A 20,509-nucleotide genomic window follows, 5' to 3' on the forward strand; every position below is an offset into this window, starting at 1 on the left:
TTTTGTGTTCTCAGGTCACATTTTGCTCATTCGTCAACTCCTCAGCTGATCTTGTTTCCTCAGACTGCAGACTGTAGGATTCTGAATCCTCTCCCAAATGGATCTCCGCTGAGCAAGTTGTTTAGTAGGGCAATCTCACCAACACCTCCAAGCTGTTGGGTTTTGCAGGATCGGCAGCTGGGCCCTGGGTTGGCCTCAGGCAGAATGTTCGGATCTCACGGAGATGGCTTCTTCCCCAGGTGCTAGGATTAAAGACTTCCCTATTCCAAGCTCTTAATCTCCTTGTTTTTCTGGTCTTTATTACAACCGCGTCTCTGCCACCGCTCTGCCTCTGCCTGCCTCTGCAGCCGCTGCCTCCGCTCTACCTGATTTTCTGATTTTTAACATTTGCTCCATCCTTCTCTCTCTACAAATATATATAAAGCTGTATTATTTGTGAACTACTTGAAAATAGGATGCTGCTGAGTATCCTCTGCTTTTAAATGTGTATTTGTGAGCCACCCCTCCCCAGAAAATAGTCCCTTAAAATTGGAAAATACACTGGTACAGTACTTTATTTTTTTTATTAAAGTTTACCAGTTTACCTAATAATATTCTTTAGAGCAATATAAATACATTTGACCCTTTGTGCTTTAAACTTTGTAGTATGTGGCAGGGTGCACATCCTGACTCCCCTCCTGCCACAGTCCTATTTGATTTAAGAGCACTGTGAGTAGGTCCCCTGCCCCCTGATTGGTCATGCAAGCAGGGCAACTGGCTTGATTTGATTTTCTTTATTTTATACGATTCAGTGGAACAGCGTGACTTCGTTGGAGTGGACAGCACAGGAAAAAGGCTGCTCTTTATGGCTAATGAAGCAGACTTGGATGAAGAGCTGGTCATTAAGGGATCCATCCTGCAGAAGTAAGCCCCTGGGGATTGTCTTTTGGCAGTTCTCCTTTTCTGGAAACCACCCACCATGGGAAAGGAGGAATAAAAACTAGATTATACTGTGTGAAATTGAGAAAAGTATGTGAACACTTTCCCCGGAGACAGGACACCAGCTTTTCTCTTCACGGCATGCACTTAGCGTTCCCTAAGGCTTCTCTTACCAAGGTAGAGCCAAGTCCTGCATTGAAGTAGAGCAAAGAGTCTGGGGGTGGGTGGCAGGACTGACTTTCTGACTGAGTTAGAGAGCCTCCTTGGTAAAATGTGCTAGAAAGTGCATAGCGTAATTTGCCATCAGTGGTGGTGACGTGACCTCGTTGTTAGGAAACAAAGCTCCAGAAGTTTTACATCTGGAAAATATGAAACTTATCTCACTAAACACAATTCCCTATTCTCTCCCTCCCTGTAAGTCCCTGGAAATTACTGTTATACTTTGTTTATCAGTTAATTTGAGTAATTTATATACCTTCTATAAGTGAAATGCTTTGGGGGGGGGGGGGTGTGGTTGACATTTTATTTTGTATGATATCCTCCAAGTTCATTATGTTGTATCCTATGGACAGAATCCTGTCTTTTTCTTTCTTATTTATTATCTATGAAATATGTATTAAGAGCCACTCTTAAACTTTTTTAAAAGTTAAATAGTCTATCAAATTAACAAAATATGCAGAACTACATAATCATATCATATTCTAGTATCTTGAATGTATTCCATCTACTCCTTTGTTTACTTATTTATTTATCTTGAGATTTACTTATTTTTTGTGTATGTATTGGTGTTTTGCCTGCATGTATGTCTGTGCACTATGTACATGCAGTGCCCATGGAGACTAGAAATGGGCATCGGATCCCCTAGAACTAAAGATAGTTACCAATGGTTGTTAGCCACCGTGTGGGTGCTAGGCATAGAACCTGGGTCCTCTGCAAGAGCAGCAATTATTCCTAACCACTGAGCTCTCTCACCAGCCCCTTCATCTCCTTACAGACCAGGATTACCCAACAAAAACTTCTTAGTTTTGTTACCTTAGTTTTTATCTGGCATTTTCCTCCCCAGGGTGGTGGCTGGTTCCTTTTGTTGGGTTAATTTTTTTTTTTTTTTAATGAAAATCAAACTTAAGCTTAGTAACCAAAATCTGGTGATAGGACATGTTATCTTTATTATAATCCTGTATTTTGAATGTAAATTCTTTTTTATTTTATTACTATCATTTTGGGTGTGTTCATGTGGGTGTGATGTGTGTGTTCATGTGGGTGTGATGTGTGTGTTCATGTGGGTGTGATGTGTGTGTTCATGTGGGTGTGATGTGTGTGTTCATGTGGGTATGATGTGTGTGTTCATGTGGGTGTGATGTGTGTGTTCATGTGGGTGTGATGTGTGTGTTCATGTGGGTATGATGTGCGTGCTTTGGCACAAGTACCATGGCACACGTGTGGCGGTCAGAGGACAGTTCGTTGTGTCAGTTCTCTCCACCTTTCTGTGGTCTGGGGATCGCACTCAGGTGGCCAGGCTTTCATAGCAAGTCCCTTCACCCCCTGAGCCTCTCTCCACACTTTATGTGAATTCTGCATCTGTCACTTCCACAGCATCCTTGTTCCCCTCTTAGCATGCTGTCTGAAGAGTAGCTGGTCAGTCATCTAGACATAAAGAATGCCAGCTTTCCCCAGGCGTGATGGCAAGCACTTTAATCCCGGCACTTGAGAGGCAGAGGCAGGCAGGTGGATCTGTCCCAGACCAGCATGGTTTTCTACATAGTGAGTTCCAGGTTTAATATAAAGGTATGTATGTAAGTTGACTCCTCAAACTCCAGTAAACAACAATAAAGGGATTTTATTTTAGAAACGTATAAATCCAGAAGGCTAAAGAAAATCAGTTCCTCTACGCCTCGGTTTGTCCAGATGGATGTAGTTTAGTTATTCTTTAAAGAATTCCTGTTTTGGGGCTGGAGAGATGCCTCAGAGATTAGGAGCACTGGCTGCTCTTCCAAAGGTCCTGAGTTCAATTCCCAGCAGCCACATGGTGGCTCACAACCATCTGTAATGAGATCTGGTGTCCCCTTCTGGCCTGCAGGGACACATGCAGGCAGAGCACTGTATGCATAATAAATAAACAAATCTTTAAAAAAAAAAAGAATTCCTGTTTTATGGCTGGGCAGTGATGGTATACACTTTTAGTCCCAGCACTTGGGAGGCAGAGGAAGGCAGAGTTTGAGGCCCAGCCTGGTCTACATAGTGAGTTCCAGGACAGCCTGCATAGAGAAATCCTGTCTCAAAAAAAAAAAAAAAAAAATTGTTTTATCTCTGACAAACATATGTTTTTAATAGTTCAAAAGTGTAAGGTATTTGTGCCAAACACTTAATAAGAAAATCATGATGCTCTTCCCACCCTGTTATGAGGTTCACTTTTAAATTCTAGACAAAGGGTCAAGGGTGGTTTTTTGTTTTTTCCTGGAAGGGTAATAAACATATAAAAACAAGCTTTTAAAGATATCTTTTAAAATGAAATAAAATATTCACAAGTTTATCTTGGAAGGTTTAGGCATTTGCATCTGAGGAGACAAGGACATTTGTCAAGACTGCAAAAAACATGCCAAGTCTATTTTGGGACTAAAGATAATGAAAAATAGTTTAAACTTCAGTTGCTTTGTGTGTGGAGAGTCTTGAAATACTTATCTAAATTAGTATCCTAATTGATAGTTAACCAGCTCTAATTCCTAAAATACCTCTCATTTTATGACAAGGACAGGTGACATAGAAGGACTTCTTTCTAAGCCAGAATCTGACAGTTGTGGTGGCACCTTTAATCCCAGCACTCTGGAGGCAGAGGCAGGTAGATCTCTGAATTTGGGGTCCAGCCTGGTCTACACAGAGTTGCAGGACAGCCAGGGTTACATAGAGGAACCCTGTCTCAAGAAAAAAAAAAAAATTTAAAAAGAAGGAGAAGAAGAAGCTAAAACCCAAAGCACTGGATTTTATTCTTACTTTTGCATATTTTTTTCATTTCTGTAAAGGCTTGGCAGTAACCTTCCTTGACACATCCCCCCTCCCCATCATCCCATTGCCCTGTAATAGTCTTTTTTGCCTTGTGGTGCTGGAGGGTAAACTCAGGGCCTTGTGCATACTAGGCAAGCTCTCTACCACAGAGCTGTATCCCTAGCCTAGCACTCAACCTTTAGTTACTTTATGCATCTATTTTGTTAACTAATACATAGATTTTATTAAATTTTTCAAGGGGCCTATTTTGTGTTGGTATATATTGGCACCATTTTAAATTTATAGTTCTGGTTTTAATTGAACCCTCAAAACCATGCTGCAATCTTGCCGGTCTCAGACAAGCCTTCTATTCCTTGTAGCAACTATTTTCAGCCATCAATCTCTAGTAAAAGAAACTATTGCTGCTGCTGCTCCTCAGGGGAAATCCCAGCAGGTGACACTGACCTCCTGATTTCCCAGCATCTGCTTTGCCTGCATGCTCCCCACCACTCAGATTCCCCTACAGCTCTGTTTCTGTAGTTCAAGGACTGCCTCCCTTCACTTAGGCTTTTTATTCCATGCTCCTCTGTCGCTGGTGAAACCTCGCTCCACCATCTCTAGGCTTTTCAGCCTTGTTCTGTATTGTCTTTCCTCCTTACAGCTATGCACTGTTTATAGGATAAAGCACAAATTCCTTAGGCGTCAGTCATCTATCCATCCTTCTTCTAACAACTACCCATATCCAACACTACAGCCCTACCACACAACTATGGAGAGCTGCTCGGAATTTTCTGATTTCCACATTAGGTTTTTTATTCTAATGTTTATTTCTTTTTTGGTGTATATGAATGTATGTCTGTGTGTATGGCTTTGTGCACATGAGAAATGTCTCATCAAGGACAGGAAGGGATGACTGAGTGGTTAAGACTATATACCACTCTTGCAGATGGCCTGAGTTTGTTCCCAGCACCAGGAACAGATGGTTCACTCCCTGCTACAACTCAAGCTCCAGGGACTCCACATCCTCTTTTGGCCTCCTTGGACACCTGCATTCACATGTTCATACTCACATACCGACACTCATGTGCATATGGTTTAAAATAAAATCCTTAAGAAAAACAAAAAAAATCTCTTATCAAAGAAGATGGCTTCTTGGGGGCTGGAGAGATGGCTCAGTGGTTAAGAGCACTGTCTGCTCTTCCAGAGGTCCTGAGTTCAATTCCCAGCAACCACATGGTGGCTCACAACCATCTATAATGAGGGGACACATGCAGGCAGAACACTGTATACATAATAAATAAATAAATCTTTAAAAAAAAAAAAAAAAAGAAGATGGCTTCTTCAGTGAATTCTACCCAACATTTAAAAAAATTAGTGCAAGCCCCAGGAATAATGGTGCACACCCTAGCTCTTGGGAGATGTCAGGAGGACCAGAAGTTCAAGATCAGCTTCAACTACATAGCCTCGGGTACCCTGTCTCAAAAAGTGTGTGTGTGTGTGTGTGTGTGTGTGTGTGTGTGTGTGTGTGTACACATCTGAGTGTCCAAGTGTGGTAGTGCATGCCTATAATGTCAATAATTGGGAAGCTGAGGCATAAGGATTGCTACAAAATCAAAGCCAATGTGAATGACATAGTGAGATGCCATCTCAAAACAAAAACTAACAAAATTAATAAATAGAACAGTTATAACAATGTACTGTAATAAAAGTTATGTAAGTAAATATTTCTTTCAAAAATATCCTATTATGCAGCCAGGTGGTGGCGCACCCCTTTAATCCCAGCACTCGGGAGGCAGAGCCAGGCACATCTCTGTGAGTTCGAGGCCAGCCTGGTCTACAAAGTGAGATCCAGGACAGGCACCAAAACACCACAGAGAAACCCTGTCTCAAAAAAAAAAAACGAAGAAAAAAAAAATTCCTATTATGCTTGTCATGGTGGCACATGCCTTTAATCCCAGCACTTAGGAGACAGAGGCAGGTAGGTGGGTTTCTATGAGTTCAAGGCCATCCTGGTCTATACAGTGAGTTCTAGGCCAGCCAGGGCTACTTTGTAAGACCCTTGTCTCAAAACAAAATAAACAAAATCCTATTATAACTTCACTTTTTGTTTTTGTTTTTGTTTTTAGAGACAGGGTTTCTCTGTATAACAGTCCTGGCTGTCCTAGAACTCACTCTGTAGACCAGGCTGGTCTCGAACTCAGAGATCTGCCTGCTTCTGCCTCCTGAATGCTGGGATTAAAGGCGTGTGCCACCACTGTCTGGCATAACTTAACTTTTTAAAACAAAAAAATTTGAAGGCAATGTTTCACTATGTAACCCTGGCTACCCTACAGCTTACTATGTAGACCAGGCTGGCATTGGCCATACAGAGATCTATCTGCCACTGCCTCCGAGCACTGGGACTGAGGGCATGCGCCACCATGCTTGGAATAACTTAAAGGAAACACTTTATGGCTTCTCTTGGGCATATCCAAATTGCCAGCTTCACTGCCTTTGTACATTGGAGCCACTATAAAGTAAAGGCTGCTTGTCCTGTGTTGCTAGGACAGAGGATATCTAAGACGGCTAATAAGTGACTACTGGACAGGTAGGCAGCATAAAGAATTTAGATTAAACCGAACAAAAGTGAATTTCTCAAGTGAGATGGGACCAGATTTCACCACATGTGTTTCTAAAAGTATAATTTTTTGATTCCTGGAATTTTCCATTTCATATTATCAGACTGTAGGCAGCTACAATTGTGAAGGATGAAACTGCCAATGAGGGGATACTACTGTAATACCAGTCCTTCACAGTCCTTCCAAAAATAAAGGGCTCCAGGCATACTTACATACATGGAAGCAAAAAATCAAATGAATAAGCCTAAAAAAACACATTTTTTAGAACAAAAAACCTAGTACCCACCATGCTGGTCTCCCCAGGCTGGGATGTGAGCATCATGACTCTGACCCTTCCACCTTTCTGGAGCCCATTACCTGATGATAGACTAACATCCATATTACCTGATCATGAGCCTGTTTTCTCCTGTCCTTCCTACAGGTACCCTAGAATACATTTCCATACAGGCCTCGTGGATGCCCATCTCTACTGCTTGAAGAAATACGTTGTAGATTTCTTAATGGAAAATAGGTAAGAAAGAGGAAGGTGGTGATAAGCCTACAGATTTTGAGCACTCTCTCTCAAACTTTTTGTTTTTTTATTTTAAACCCACAGTTTTTAACAAGTATAGTTTTTTGTTTATTATTGGTTTTCTTTTGGTTATATGGATGTGTGGGTATGTGTGCATGCCTGCAGATGTGCCCAAAGGCATCAGATCCTCTGGAAGTGAAATCCAGGGCCTTGTGAGCTTAATGACTTGGGTCCTGGGAACTGAATCAGGTCTGCTGCAAGAACAGTGTACCCTCCTAACCTGAGTCATGTCTCCAGCCCTTGTTTTTGGTTTGGTTTGGTTTTGGTTTTTGATTTTTTGAGGCAGGTTTTCTCTGTGTAGCTCTGACTGTCCTGGAAATCACTCTATAGACCAGGCTGGCCTCAAATTCAGAGATCAACTTGCTTCTGCTGCCCAAGTGCTGGGATTAAAGGTGTGCGCCAACTGCCCAACTTGCAGCCAGTGTTCTTAAAAAGAGGAGGGAATGCTTTCTTAGTACTGTCAAACAGAATGGTGGCTTTTGGACCCAGCGTGTACAGGCAGGTTTACACCGAAGCTAGCCTTATCTTGGCTCCTGTAGCTCACTGGCTACCGTCTGTTGGCTCTGTGCACATCTGGCAAAGGTAAGAAAGTGGTATGTGCTCTGAGGACAAGCCTGAAATTGGGGGTGACTGTGACTGCTGGCCAGGTCTGCCAAGTGGGACTTTCCTCTGCAGTCTCCTCTAACAGAGTGATCCAGAGCCTCAGCCCAGACTGGCCGCCATCACTAAATCTGTCCCCTTCCCATCTGCCCACATCTCTCACAGTTGCTCGAGTCAGGGTGCACAGAGTAAAAATTAGAAGATTGTGATATAAAGTATATTGAGCCAGGTGTGGTGACTCAGTCTCAATTTCAGCACAGGGATGTAGAGACAGGAGGACTGCAAAGTCCAGGCCAGCCTGGGCTACAGGACAGGTGACCTTGTCTCAAAACAGCAACAAAAGACCAAAGTGAAAACAATATGCCTGTGGCACTAAAAACTGAACATGGAGTTATAAATCCTGAAACAAATAGTCCATCCAGGTACAGTGGTACATCCCTGCAGTCTAAGGGTACTTTGGGGTATTGTGTCCAGCTGGTCAAGTGGCCTTTATTTTAGGCCTAATGTCAAGATGTTATGTTCCGCCCGGTGGTGGTGGTGGTGGTGGTGGTGGTGGTGGTGGTGGTGGTGGTGGTGGTGGTGGTGCTCGCCTTTAATCCCAGCTCTCGGGAGGCAGAGCCAGGCGGATCTCTGTGAGTTCGAGGCCAGCCTGGTCTACAGAGTGAGTTCCAGGAAAGGCACAAAGCTACACAGAGAAACCCTGTCTCGAAAAAAAGATGTTATGTTCCACATGGTTCACAATAGCCTTGCCTTGTACCTGTTCTTGGCACAGCCAAGAACAACCTCTGTGGCTAGGCCAGCTACACTCTATGGGAATTGATCTGATGTTGAGCATCAGCAGACATAGCTGTGACCTGGCAGGACAGCGTCATGTCTTTTCAGATCGATTATCCCTGAGTGTCTGCTGATAGGACCATGTGCCAAGGCTTGCTTGCTTGCCCATGCAGTGACAGTTCTGTCGGATCCATGAAGGCCCTAAAATCTTCCAGCTGTCTGTGCTTTGTTACTTCTTCAGAAGAACTGACTTGTTTTCCAGGGGGAATATTTGCTATCCACATTGTGTGGAGCATTGAAGACGGACAGACAGACAGACAGACAGATACACACACACACACACACACACACACACACAGAGACAGACACACGCATGCACGCGCGCGCGCGCAAAAAAAAAAAAAAAAATCCTCTAAGAATAAATGTTGTTTCATTCTTGTATTCATATGGAAATTTTTAATCTCCATCAAAGGATCAAGAGAAAAAAAATCCCATTGAAATTCAATACAGGGACTCTTAGCTTACACAGAAATGTTCAAAGATGTTTGATTTGATCTTTTAAAAATAACATAAGACCATGAACTATGTAGCTCCAGGGTTCATAATTTCCTTTACCTCCCTCAGCCTCTGCTTCTCTCTTGCCTTCTTCCTTATGGGGCATGTGTGTGGTCCTGTGTCAGCATGCTGAGTTTCTTCTAGTGGGGCCCCTGGTAAAGAAGGGGAACTCACAGCAGCAGTGGGGGTTCTGGTGCTGTTCACTCTCTAACTCCTCCCTCAGACCTCGTCTCAGAGGATTGTAACTCATTAGCACTTGTCTATTTGACCTGCTTTTTCTCCTTTTCCCTTTCTTCTGCCCACTCTACGAATTTCTTTAGGCATTAGAAACAGTGTTTACCAAAGCCTAGCACAGCAACTGACGTATAAAAGATGTGTGATAAATACTAAACAAATTAATTAGTGAAAACCCACGTAGTCTCTCACCCACTTGTTTTCATTTTCTTTGCTAAATAAAAGTCAAAAGCATATTTGATGTTTGCCACCAGCAGGTACTTGCCACCAACCCTGAGTTCAATCCCCAGAATCCACATGGTGGAAGGAAAGAGCCTGCTTCTAAAGGCTGTCCTCTAATTTCCATAGGCGGTGTGGTATGTGTGTACACACTCACACATGCAGGCCCAGGAAAGGGGGAGCACACACACACTCCAGATAAACAAATGATGTTTTAAAAAAACATATCCACTGTACCAAAAATCCTTTTCTCCCCTGTTAAAGAGGGAGGAGGGAACAAGAAGAGCGGAGGGAGGAGAAACTGGTTGGTATGTAAAATAAATTAAAAAATTAATAATAAAAAAAAAGATTCATTAGACCCAACAACCTATTGTCTTTTTTTCCTTTTTATATCTATTTATTTACTTTTGTTGTTTTTGTTTTTTGTTTTTCAAAACAAGGTTTCTCTGTGTATTCTTGACTGTCCTGGAACTCACTCTGTAGCCCAGGCTGGGCTCGAACTCACAGAGATCCACCTGCCTCTGCCTCCCAAGTGCTAGGATTAAAGGCGTGCACCACCACCGCTCAACTTACGTATTTCCTTACTGAGAGAGAGAAAGAGAGAGTGAGAGTGAGTGCCCTCTTTTGCACACACACACCCTTATATGTGTGTGGAAAGTCTGAGGACGACTTGTAGGAGTTGACCGCCTCTGCCGTGTGGACTGTGTGGATGGAAGTCAAGCAGGCAGGTGAGCCGTCTCTGCAGCCCCTGACATCCTGTGGTGCCATCAAAAAGAAGCTGCTTCCTGGGACCAAAAGGGGCAAATGGAGAAGCACTCCAAAGCTCTGGCCAGTTCCCAGGGTCAGTCTAAGCTGATATAACTATATTAAAGTAGGTTGAAGTTAACTTTGTGGAAATTCTTTAACAACCATTAGTAAGTACAACTTTACAATATTTGGAAGCCTGCTCTTCTGAGTAGATGGAATATAAAGTTTCTTAGGAACTACTTAGTGATAAGAATGAATTCTAAATTTGCAGAGAGGCTAGGCTTGGTGGCCCGTGCCTTTAATTCCTGCCATTCAGAAAGCTGAGGCAAGAGGATTGGCCACTAGTTCAAGACCAGCCTGGACTACAGTGTTAGACCTTGTCTCAAAAATAAAAAGATCTAAGGATATAATTCCATAGTTGAGTGTTTGCTTAGTGTATACAAGCCCTGGGTTCAACCCCCAGTATGAAATAAATAAATATCAAACATAGTGGCTTATGCTCACAATCCCAGCACTAAGGAGACTGAGGTAAGGGAATCCTAAATTCTGTGCCAGCCTGGGCCACATGTAAGGCTTTTTCTCACAAAAGTGTCTCCACAGAGCCAGCCATGACGGTAAAGCCTATAACCCTAGCCCTTACAAGGTAGAAACAAGAGGATCAGGAATTCAAGGTTGTTCTTGGGTAGCCAGTTAGAGGCTCAACTTGAGCTATTAAGACGTTGTCTCCGTATAACAAAAAACTAAGAAAAATCATCTCCTCACCTGGACATAGTAGCACTCACCTGTAATTCCATTAGTCTGGAAGCTGAACCAGAAGGGTTGCTAGAAGCTGGAAACCAACCTGGGCTGTAGTCTTGGGTCTCCCGGTACTACAGTCAAGATAGGAGGTTACTTTATTTCATTTTTGTTTGTTTTTAAAGCCTGATCCCCATTCTGGCCTTGAGTTCCTGAATACCTGTGTTCATTGATGATAACCTTGACCCTCCTGCCTCTGCCTCCCAACTGCTGGGATTATAGGCATACACTACCACCACCACCCATTTATGAAGATCTAGAGACTAAACCCAGGGCCTGATGAATGCTAAGTGAGCAGTCTCTCAACTGAACTACAGCCTCAGCCTGTAAACTACATTTTTATAAACCAATGGTAAAAAGAAATTAACTACTTACCAGACCAATGCCTCATTGCAATGAACACTTCCAAGTAAAGATATGTGGACTAAATGGTATATACTGTGAGACACTGGGCCGCACTGCAGCTTCCATGTCAAGAATTGTTTTTATTTGGCGTTTGGTTGATTGGTTGGTTGGTTGGTTGGTTTGGTTTGGTTTTGGTCCCTTTGGTTTTACTTTTAAATTTTGTTTTATGGAAGAGGTTGCAAGGGCAGGGGGTGGAAACAAGGGTCAGGGAGATGAGTGGGGTCAGGGTGCACAGTGTGCATTCCACAGAGTCAATAAAAAGTTAACTGGTCGGAGAGAGAGGTGGGAAGGGGGAGGGAGAGAACGAACTACTTAAAAGACACTATGGGGCTGGAGAGATGGCTCAGCAGTTAACAGCACTGGCTGTTCTTCCAGAGGACCCAAGCTCAAATCCCAGCACCCACATGGCAGCTCACAACTGTCTGTAACTATAGTTTCAGGAGATCTGTCGCCCTCTTCTGACTTCCACAGGCAATGTACACGTGGTGCACATACATGCAGGCAAGAATCCATACAACATAAAATCAAAGTAAATCTTTTTTAAAAAAAATTTAAAGACACTATAATACGAAGAAAAGTATACAAAATTCAGGGTTAACCTAGACCAGGGATGTAGTTTAGTGCTTGCCTAAGGTGTATAGGTCCTAAATTCACTCTTCAGCCATAAAAGCAAACAACAAACAAAAACTAAAAGGAGAAAGGAGGGAGGGAGGGAGGGACAGACACAAGCAATCAGGCCTGAGTGGTAATGCATACCTGTAATCCCATTTGGGAGACAGATGTAGAAGAATCCTAAGTTCAAGGACAGCCTGGGATAGTTTGAAGCAGGGCTGTGCTACATGAGACTGTGTCAGAAAAACAGAAAGAACCATGTGGCACTAGAAGAATGGCTCAGCAATTAAGAGCACATGCTAGCTCTGCAGAGGACCCAGGTCAGCTCACAATCATTTGTAACCCCAGATCCAGGGAAACCAGTACCCTCTTCTGAACTCTACCTACACCAGGCACACATGTAATATGCATATATATGCAGGCAAAACACTCCTATACATGAAACAAACAAAAAAAAAAAAAAATTAAGGCCTGGCATGGTGGTGCAGGCCTTTAATCTCAGCACTCGGGGAGCAGAAGCAGGCAGATCTCTCTGACTTCCTGGACAGCCAGAGCTACATAAAGAGAGACCCTGTTGCAAGGAAGGAGGAAGCTAGGGAGGGAGGGAGGGAGGGAGGGAGGGAGGACTGTGTTCGTTGGCAAGACTGCTCAGTGGTTAACAGCATTTGCTACTCCTCCTGAGGACCAGGGCTCAGTTCTCAGCACCCACAGTGCAGCTCACAAACATCGGTGACTCCAGTTCCAAGGGGTCCAGTGCCCTCTTCTGGCCCCTACAGACACGTGCAGGCAAAACACCCATACACATCAAATAAATTAAAATTTAAAAAATGTTTTAAGCTAGTTGCATTAATGTCTGCAATCCCAGTGATGGAGAGCAAAGGCAGACGCCTTTCTGAAGCTCACTGGGCAGCCGAACCCAGCTAAATCAGAGAACTCCAGGTAGCAGAGACTCTTTCTCAAAAAGTGAGGTGGAAAGTGACAGGAAGACCTGACATCAACCCCTGGTCTCTGTAGACGAGCATGTATGCACCCCCAGACACATGTGTGCACACATACATCATACATGCCCACAAAGAGAGTAGTCTGCTTTCTCATGGATGGTCACCAAGGAGGAATCAGCGCACTGTGTTAGTTACTGCATGCGTACATGTGTGAATATGTACACACATACACTTATCATGTAGCTGGAACTTTGTGGAAGACTATTTTCTGACTTGGCCAAGAAGAGGGATTCTTATATTTTTCCCATTCCCATCTCAACCTTTAAAGAAAATCCAGATCTTTGGCTTTTCCTTGAGTACAAATAGTTTCTGACCCAGAAGGATCCAGGGAGGCTTCTCATATTTGGCCACTCTTTTTTTTCCAGGTCAATTACTTCTATCCGAAGTGAACTGATTCCATACCTAGTAAGAAAACAGTTTTCCTCTGCTTCCTCGCAGCAGAGGCAGGAAGACAAAGAAGAGGAACTAAAGAAAAAGGAGCTGAAGTCTTTAGGTTGGTGATTGGTTTGGTGCGGTGAGATGGGCAGGGGTGGGAGAACCTTGGGAGAGAATGGCATCCCAAGATGCTCACTTAAGACAGCCAGGACTTGTCTAGTTTAAAGGACAAAATAGGCTTCTGGCCTCACTCTGGATATGCGCTTGATTGGACAGTCGGTTCCTGTACTCTTCAGGGGTAGACTAACAAGCATCCAGACCCATTATTTGGTCTATACCTGTTTGACTATGTTCCTTATTAGACCATCGGTCTTCAGAGTCTCCTCAGCACCTCTCAGTTTCCTGGTTCTTCAGGTGTAGGCAGACCTACCACCTTCTGTCAGTGAGCAGAAGGTGGTAAAGTATACAGTTCCAACCAGAGGCCAACCTGTTCTCTCTGTTACAGCGTCTGGAGATGACATGTCTTGTTTACCCTCAAATCCCTGTGTCCCTGCCCCAGTTCTGAACTCACACAGAGTGATGACAGTGTGGCATGGTGGTTGCAGCCGCAGACTCAGCATCACAGTCCTGGTTCTGACATCTGTGAGCATCGGCTCTGTGACCTGAGGCCGATCACTCAGTCTTCTTACCACAAAATGAAAGGCCTTTAAGATTTGTTATGCTGGGCAGTAGTGGCACACGCCTTTGGTCCCAGCACTCAGGAGGAAGAGGCAGGCAGATCTCTGTGAGTTCGAGGCCAGCCAAGGCTACACAGAGAAACCCTGTCTCAAAGAAAAGAAGAAAGAGAAAACTAGAATAGTTGCTGTAACTCCAAATGCTGTAGTCACCTGCACACGTGCTATGTGCTTTCATGTTTCATGATTTACAGAGGTCATCATTTTATTTTTCTTAGTAATGCTTGATTACTGTTTTTAGGCTTTTGCTTTGTTTGGGAATTTAATTTGTTGTTGTTGTTGTTGTTGTTTTGAAATGGGGTCTCATTATGTAGCCTTGACTGCCCTGAACTCATACAGATGCACCTGCCTCTGGCTCCAGAGTGCTGGGATTAAAGATGGGCATCACAATGCCAGCCAACCTTGTTTATAGGACCTTCTTAAACATTAGTATAGTGCTTATAATCTTTTATAATGCTTTCAATATTTCAAGCGTATAAGAAGATCCATTGCCTTTTTTTTAGTTGACTTGGTCTTTTCAGTTGTGGTGGGATTCCTTAGGGTCCAAGCTTATTGATGAGTTTCAAGGGAAGAAAGAAGTATTAACTATACCTTCTTCTAAAACTTGACTATGTGTCAGCCAGGAGGCAGAGGCAGGGGGATCTCTGTGAGTTCCAGGCCAGCCCGATCTATATAGCGAGTTTCAGGCTGTCAAGCACTACATATACCTGTCTAAAATCAAACATCCCACTCAATCTGTGTCCCCATGCCACCTTTCTCTTTTTTGTTTACTCTGGATGTTTGCTCTGAAGATATTTACAGTTTTATAAAAAATGACAACACTCTGACTTTGGCTCCTTATGATGCCTGCTGGAATGCCTTTCGAGGAGACAAGTGGGAAGATTTTTCTAGATCACAGGTGCGCTGCTATGTCCACATCATGAAAGAGGGACTCTGCTCTCGAGTGAGCACGCTGGGACTCTACATGGAAGCCAACAGGCAGGTGAGAAGATGGCCTCAAGGACTTCCTGCCTGAGCTCTTTGTCTTAGGTCTTCCTTAGGGACAAGGTAACATTCAATCTTCACTCCTGATGTTTAGCAAGACTTGGAATGTCAGAGAAAAATCCAAAGACAGGAACTCAGTGGGTCAAGGAAGGGCTAAGACTTCCAGGAAGACTAGCTTCTGAGCTATGGATGCAGCAGCTCTCCTGTTTGGTTCAGGATGGACATGGGTATAATAACTACTTCCTAAGTAAGCAGACAAGGCCAAGCATGATGATATACTCCTATAACCCCAGCTCTCCGCCGGTGAGACATGCAAAGTGGAGGCTAGCCTGGGCTATGTAGCAAGTTCCAGGCTAGCCATGGTGGCTGACACCTGTAATCCTAGCACTTGGGAGGCAGAAACAGGAGGATTTTGTGTTGAAAGCCTGCTTAGGTAGCATAGCAAGACCTATGTTGGGAGAGAAAAAGAACAAAACAGATAAATACTGTGTAATCACATATCTTAGTGTAATAAGACACAGCCAGGGCTACACAGAGAAACCCTGTCTCAAAAACAACAAAAAGATTAACTACGGGCATTGTTGGTGGTAGAACTTTGAGAAGTGTCACTGGGAGGTATAACTGAGGTAGGAGGTAGGATAAGATGTAGAGTGATATTTTAAAATATTGTTGAAAACTGAAATTTCTCTAGTTCTTCAATCTTCAAGACTCTTAGTAGGCAGGGTGATAGTGTACAACTTTAATCCCAGCATTTGGGAGGCAGAGATCTCTGAGTTGGAGGCCAGCATAATCTACATAGTGAACTCACTATGGACAGCTAAGGCTACATACAGAGACCCTGTCTCAAATAATAACAACAAAAAAAGGACTCATACTAGATGGTGGGTGTAACCTTGGCTCCAGACCTTGGCTGCCTTCCACGTAGATTGGTTATAAATCCAAGGGAACCCCAAACCAGAGCACTATAAGAAAACACAGTTTCCCACTCTTACTCAGGTCTAGAAAGCAGGTTTATAAATAGGCTGAGGCTAGAAAGGCATCCTCTGGTGTGTGGCTAGCCTGTGCAGCAGATGGGAACACAGGAGGGCCTTGACTAGAGTGTTATAGGGGAGAACTCATGGCAATGTAATCAGTGCTAACAAGACCTCTCCCAGCTAGCATGGCCACCACATAAGTGGTTTGTACAACTGACCTGTGTTGTCTGTGCTGGAGAATCACAGATACATGTACTCTGTTCCTTCCAAGGAGGTTAGTAGCCAAATTGCCTTGTGCCATCAACCTTCTTTTCATTTCTCATCCTTAGGCAAGATTAGTGTAAACTTCTTTTTCTCATTTCTTTGGAAGGATGTGGACTCTTTCTTTGGGTCAGTCCTGATTGTAGAGTTTACCTAATATTGCTCCTCTTCTCACATGGTACACGGTCACAGTAGTCCAGGAGGCAAGAAGAACCCAAAATAATTCTGAGCAGGATTCTTGGTATTCCATGTCCCATTTGACCTCCTTTCCCATGAATGTTAGAAGAATATCTAGGCTTCTCTGCTCCCTTAACCGACACAACTGGCTGAGAGTCCCATCCCTGACTGGGAATTGAGTTCTACCTAAAGTGTTTTTAGGTGTTTTCAGATCTTTATAGACCAAACTTCTTTCCTCAAGGTACCCAAATTGTTGTCTGAGCTTTGTCCAGAGGAGTCGATGATCCACCCTTCGGCCCAGATTGCCAACAGACACCTGGTAAGTGCTGGGATAAGCAGGACACAGACGGGACCTTCTGAGGGGCACTGAGACTTGTTGGGAATTTAGATCGGAACCCTTCAGCTCTAGACACCATTGCATAGGGAAGTCCATCTCTCCCATCTCCACCTTGGTAGTAGTAGAGTCTCACTCAAGAAAACTCCATCAGGCTTAGGAGGCTGGGTGGTGGTGCTAGGCAAGCTAGCTCAGGAGGTAAAGCTATGTGCTGCTAAATGTGACAGTCTGCGCTCAGTCCCGGGAACCCTCATGCTAGAAGGAGAGAAATGACTGACTCTTAATGAGTTGTTCTCTGACTTCCATGCACGTCTTAGCATGCACACATGTATACACACACACACACACACACACACACACACACACACACACACACACACACACAAATATAAAAGAAGAAGACTTCCTAGCAGGTGTGGTGGTACATCTATAATCTCAGCACTGGAGCAGCTTAGGCGGGAAGATCACAAGTTCAAAGCCTACTGAGTTATAGAACATGCAGTGCTAGCCAGGGAAAGAGTAAAAAGAGTAAGTAAGGCTGGCTTGGAACCTGCTATGTAGTAAAAAAAAAAAAAAAAGGGCTGATGTTATAGTTTAGTGGTAGAGCACTTGCTCAGCATATGTGAATCTCTGGATCCAGTCTCCAGTATTGTTTTTTTTTTTGTTTTGTTTTGTTTTTTTTGTTTTTTCGAGACAGGGTTTCTCTGTGTAGCTTTGCGCCTTTCCTGGGACTCACTTGGTAGCCCAGGCTGGCCTCGAACTCACAGAGATCCGCCTGGCTCTGCCTCCCGAGTGCTGGGATTAAAGGCGTGCGCCACCACCGCCCGGCCAGTCTCCAGTATTGTACAAATATGAAGAGTTCCTGAAGCCAGATGTGGCACACACCTGCAACTTCTGCATTCAGGAAGCTGAAGCAGGAAGAACATGAGTTCTAAGCCAGCCTGAGATAAATAGCAAGTTGGATGCAAGTTTAGGGTTTCATAGTAAGAGTTTGTCTCCAAAAGCAATAAAAAGGATAAAGAGAGCCAGGTCAAGTGCTGACCCTATAAACAAGAGTCCAGATGGTGTTAAGCTTAGAACAGGAGCTTTCAGTCTGTTCCTCTTTTTAATTTCCAATTTGAGCACTTTATTCAAAAGAGTGAATCTATCATGATAGTGTACATGTATAAACTTGTTTTTATTTATTTATTTTTGTTTGTTTTTAAAAGATTTATTTATTTATTATGTATACAGCATATGTGACTGCAGGCCAGAAGAGGGCACTAGATCTCATTACAGATGGTTATGAGTCACCATGTGGTTGCTGGGAATTGAACTCAGGAGCTCTGGAAGAGCAGTCAGTGCTCTTAACCTCTGAGCCATCTCACCAGCCCCTGTTTTTGTTTTTTTGAGCCAGGGTCTCACTATGTAGATCAAGCTAGCCTCAAACTCACAGAGATCCACCTGCCTCTACCTCCCAAGTGCTGTGAGTGCACCACTGTGTCACTGTGCCTGGCTTAATTTGTAACTCAATACTGGGGAGACAATAGAGGCAGGGGATAAGAAATTGGAGGCTTCTTGGCAGTGGTGGCGCACTTGGGAGGCAGAGGCAGGTGGATCTCTGTGAGTTCAAGGGCAGCCTGGTCTACAGAGTGAGTTCCAGGACATGCTCTAAAGCTACACAGAGAAATCCTGTCTTAAAAAAAAAAAAATGGACTGGAGAGATGGCTCAGAGGTTAGGAGCATTGGCTGCTCTTCCAGAGAATCTGGGTTCAATTCCCAGCACCCACATTGCAGCTCACAGCTTCCTGTAACTCCAGTTCCAGGAGATCTAACACTCTCACCAATGCACATAAAAAATAATAAATAAAAAATAAAAACAAAAAACAAACAAAAAAAGTCAGAGGCCAACCTGAGCTGAGTATACAAATATGTGAGTGCACACATATGTCTGGTTTGTTGGTTTTGTTTGGTTTTTCTTGGATGAAGAGGGCCCATGCTTCAGTGTTAGTTGGAACTGGTGTTGGAAAAGCTGTTTGACCTTTGGGTCTTGAGAAATACTACTAATCATCCCCCCTGAGTTATTTCTATGGAAAAATCCCATTAGATACCATCTCAAAAAGATGAAGGGTGATTTGTAGTTGGTTGAGATGAATGGACAAGGTTTCTATTTACCTTTTGCAGGTTGGAGTTGACAGCCTCATCGGGCCAGATACACAAGTTGGAAATAAGTCATCTATTAAGCGCTCAGTCATTGGCTCATCCTGTGCCATACAAGATAGAGTGACTGTTACCAATTGCCTTCTCATGAACTCTGTCATCGTGGAAGAAGGGTATGTCTCCCTCTGCGCCTGCGTGAGGCAAGGCTTCTGATACCCCCGGGAGCTTTGGTGGACTCACCCAACCCAGTGAAGGGCTCACACTGGGGACAGGAAGGAAAAAGCTTAGCACCTTTGAAGTCTGGTTTTGCTTCCATGACGTGAACTCTTAAAACATCACTAGCACCCTCCCTCACGTAGAGCAGTGTGCGCTGCTTCTCTTCTTTGGGGTCCTGCTTTATGAAGATGACCGCAGTAGTGAGCCTTTTGCAGGGCTACAGTGACATTGTCCCAGTGCCAAAGTGTCACTTTCCCTACCTTAATACCCAAAGCTTCCTGGAGGCAGCGGCCTAAGAGGAATGGACATAAAAGCCATACTGTGTTCTGAGGGCAAGCGTCTCTACAAACTGTGCCTTTAACCCAGGCTGGCCTACAACTTGCTGTGTAGCCCAGTCTGGTCTTCTCCCCATAAGCATCCTGCTTCAGCCCCTGAATGCTGTGATGGGAGGCATGCAGTACCATCCCCAGCTGAGAAATAATTTGTACTCTTAGACATGACCACCCTTTTGACATTGTGACACAACATTGTCATCTGCAAAGTTCACACTCAAAAACTACACCACTGGGGCTAGGGAGATGACTCAGTGACTGTGCAAGTGTGAGGACCTGAGTTTGATCCTCAACACCTACATAAAAGCCAGCTATGGCCGGGCGGTGGTGGCGCACGCCTTTAATCCCAGCACTCGGGAGGCAGAGCCAGGCGGATCTCTGTGAGTTTGAGGCCAGCCTGAGCTACCAAGTGAGCTCCAGGAAAGGCGCAAAGCTACCCAGAGAAACCCTGTCTCGAAAAACCAAAAAAAAAAAAAAAAAAAAAAAAAAAAGCCAGCTATGGCCACATGTGCCTTTAACACCAGCACTGGGAAGGGAAGACAGATGGATCCTGGGAACGCTAGAGCCAGCTTGCCTACCTGAAACAGCACTCCAGGTTCAGTGAAAGACCTTGTTCAAGGGAATAAGGCTGAGCGTGAAAGGACAGAACTGTCCCCATAATCTTTAACACTTCCAACTGTGTTTAAAGCCCAGAGCTGGGGTCCGAAGGGATGACCCTGTGGTTAAGAGCACTTATTGCCCTTCCAGAGGACCCAAGTTTGGTTCTCAGCATCCACATCTAGCAGTTCACAATTGCCCATAACTCCAACTTCAGAGGATCTAATGCTCTTCTCTGATCTCTGTAGGCACCCACATACATGTGTGCATGCTTACACAGACATCCATATGTATAAAAAATAAAAACCTAAAAGTAAAAGTCCAAAATCTGGGACTAGGGATATAGATGATTGAGTGC

General features: G+C 43.9%; 1 protein-coding gene across 3 annotated transcripts in view; it reads left to right on the forward strand.

Moving 5' to 3' along the window:
* The window catches only part of Eif2b3 (eukaryotic translation initiation factor 2B subunit gamma), a 77,336-nt gene that overhangs the window by 39,135 nt on the left and 17,692 nt on the right, over positions 1–20,509 (forward strand). For all 3 annotated transcript variants that reach the window (XM_042271682.2, XM_042271681.2, XM_042271680.2), the window contains exons 5-10: positions 792–903; positions 6,937–7,026; positions 13,394–13,521; positions 14,929–15,119; positions 16,775–16,852; positions 19,031–19,179. In XM_042271682.2, the coding sequence (XP_042127616.1) occupies positions 792–903; positions 6,937–7,026; positions 13,394–13,521; positions 14,929–15,119; positions 16,775–16,852; positions 19,031–19,179 (748 nt within the window). The remainder of the gene's footprint in view (positions 1–791; positions 904–6,936; positions 7,027–13,393; positions 13,522–14,928; positions 15,120–16,774; positions 16,853–19,030; positions 19,180–20,509) is intronic.

This window comes from Peromyscus maniculatus, chromosome 2 (assembly GCF_049852395.1).
Source record: "Peromyscus maniculatus bairdii isolate BWxNUB_F1_BW_parent chromosome 2, HU_Pman_BW_mat_3.1, whole genome shotgun sequence".
NCBI lineage: Eukaryota > Metazoa > Chordata > Mammalia > Rodentia > Cricetidae > Peromyscus > Peromyscus maniculatus.